This window comes from Colobus angolensis, unplaced genomic scaffold, assembly GCF_000951035.1.
Source record: "Colobus angolensis palliatus isolate OR3802 unplaced genomic scaffold, Cang.pa_1.0 Scaffold138, whole genome shotgun sequence".
Lineage (NCBI taxonomy): Eukaryota > Metazoa > Chordata > Mammalia > Primates > Cercopithecidae > Colobus > Colobus angolensis.
Window position 1 is genome coordinate 3,486,665 of NW_012114466.1, and position 1,993 is coordinate 3,488,657.

The following is a 1,993-nucleotide window of genomic DNA, read 5'->3' on the forward strand; positions in this document are numbered from 1 at the left end:
GTACCTTCTGCAGTTCTTCAAATTTGGGGTCCTTTCGGGAAGTGGGTGGCAGGTATCTCTTCTTTCCTCCTGGAAGCAGAGTGGGTATGACAAGCGCGTGGGGACCCTGTGGGGTGCTTGGCCATGCTCCCTGCAGGTCACCCACAGAATCTTGCACCACAGCCCCAGGTGCACTGGCCTTGCCACTTCCGCCCCAGCGTGCTTTCCCTTATTTCCCTCACAAACACCGGCTCATCCTCCGACACTGCGGCATTTATACTTTGAGACATGAACTCGGAAGTTATTTCTTGATTACTTGACATTCAAAGTTAACTGGGCATACTATGTTTTATCTGGGAAACCTACCTATTTAGGTCAAGTGAAACCCCAGCCAGAGAAGGGAGGAGGTGCCCAGGCTCACCAGGCTCTAAGGGGCAAAGGTGGGACTTACCCCAGGTCTGCCAGGCCCCTCCATGGCCCCTCTCGTAGTCAGACTCCCTGGGGCAGCCCTTAGAGGCCCAGCAGCTCCCCTTCCCCAAGGCCATGGCCAGCATCTGCCCACATTCTAGACTCACAGAACCCACAAAATGCCAGGGCCGAGAAGGACCTCTGAGATCAACTAGTTCCAATGTACATGGGGGGAAACTGAGCCAGCAGTGGGGACTGTCTTGCCTAAATTCACAAAATGCATTGTCTCTCACGTGACTCCAATAAAGGCTTTTCCTAGACATTCGGAAAACCTTCAAGTACTACCCAGCCCCATGTCTTCTGACGAATGGGAAGGCAACAGCATCATGGGTTGATGTGCCCAGCACAGGGCAGGCTCTCAGCAAATGCTTGGGCTAGTGAGCAGGTGAGTGAGTGAGTGAGTGAGTGAATGAATGAATGAATGAACGAACGAACGAATGAATGAATGAATATGGTGCTGTCCCTTCCTGGAGCAGACTTCCTGCCACTTGAATCATCCAATATCCCAGCTCTGCTTGCCAGAACTTTAAGTATCTTAAATCAATTGTAAAACAAAAAATTCATTTTTTTTTTTTTTTGTAGTAACTAAGTCCTACTATCCTAACTCAGCAACTTTCCTCAGGACACTTTCTAATCTTCAATGGTTTAAACACAGAATACCAGATGGCGAAGAAGCCAGCCAGATGACTCTGGACCAAGCTTGTCCCCTCTGGGGTCTCACCTGCCGCACCAGGGACCCTGTTGGCGCTGGAGTTCTCGCTCCATAACACCTACTGAAAAGGTGGCATTCAGGGCTGGGCGCGGTGGCTCACGCCTGTAATCCCAGCACTTTTGAGAGGTCGAAGTGGGTGGATCACTTGAGGTCAGGAGTTTGAGGCCAGGCTGGCCAACATGGTGAAACCCCGTCACTACTAAAAATACAAAAATTAGCCAGGTGTGGTGGCAGGTGCCTATAATCCCAGCTACTCGGGAGGCTGAGGCAGGAAAATCTCTTGAACCTGGAAGGTGGAGGCTGCAGTGAGCCGAGATCATGGCACTGCACTCCAGCCTGGGCAACACAACGAGATTTCTGTCTCAAGAAAAAAATAAATAAATAAAAATTAAAAGGCGGTATTCACAGGAGCTGGAGAGAGCTGCATTCTGTTCCCTTCCCTTAAATTATTTCACACGTTTTCTTTGTCAGCACATTTACGTTTTTGTGGTGACATGAATTCCAATGAGTTCACCTAAAGCCCTTCCCCCTGGGCCATCTGGTTGCTTCCTGCTGCGCTGTTGTTCGTTTGTTTCTTTCCGAGAACACAGGGAGGGTGACAGCTCTGGGCACCTGCGCCCGTCCTTCTTTTGAGCCATCTCCTAGAAGGGAAGTTTCAGGGACTGTGGCCGCCAACCCCCCAAAGAGTTCATGACACAGAGCTTTGCTGAAAGGGTGACCCACACTTGTTGAATTGCTCCATCCTACGCTCACCCCACTTTTGAAAGAGACCCACACGTGTGAGGGGAGCACATCAGGAGCCCCACACTCTGCAAAGCATCGCTGCCTGGTGGG

General features: G+C 50.8%; 1 protein-coding gene across 1 annotated transcript in view; it reads right to left on the reverse strand.

Annotated features, from left to right (window-relative positions):
• The window catches only part of PARVG (parvin, gamma), a 36,952-nt gene that overhangs the window by 24,614 nt on the left and 10,345 nt on the right, over nt 1–1,993 (reverse strand). Inside the window, exon 2 of the mRNA XM_011934775.1 lies at nt 5–69. Coding sequence (XP_011790165.1) covers nt 5–69 — 65 coding nt within the window. The remainder of the gene's footprint in view (nt 1–4; nt 70–1,993) is intronic.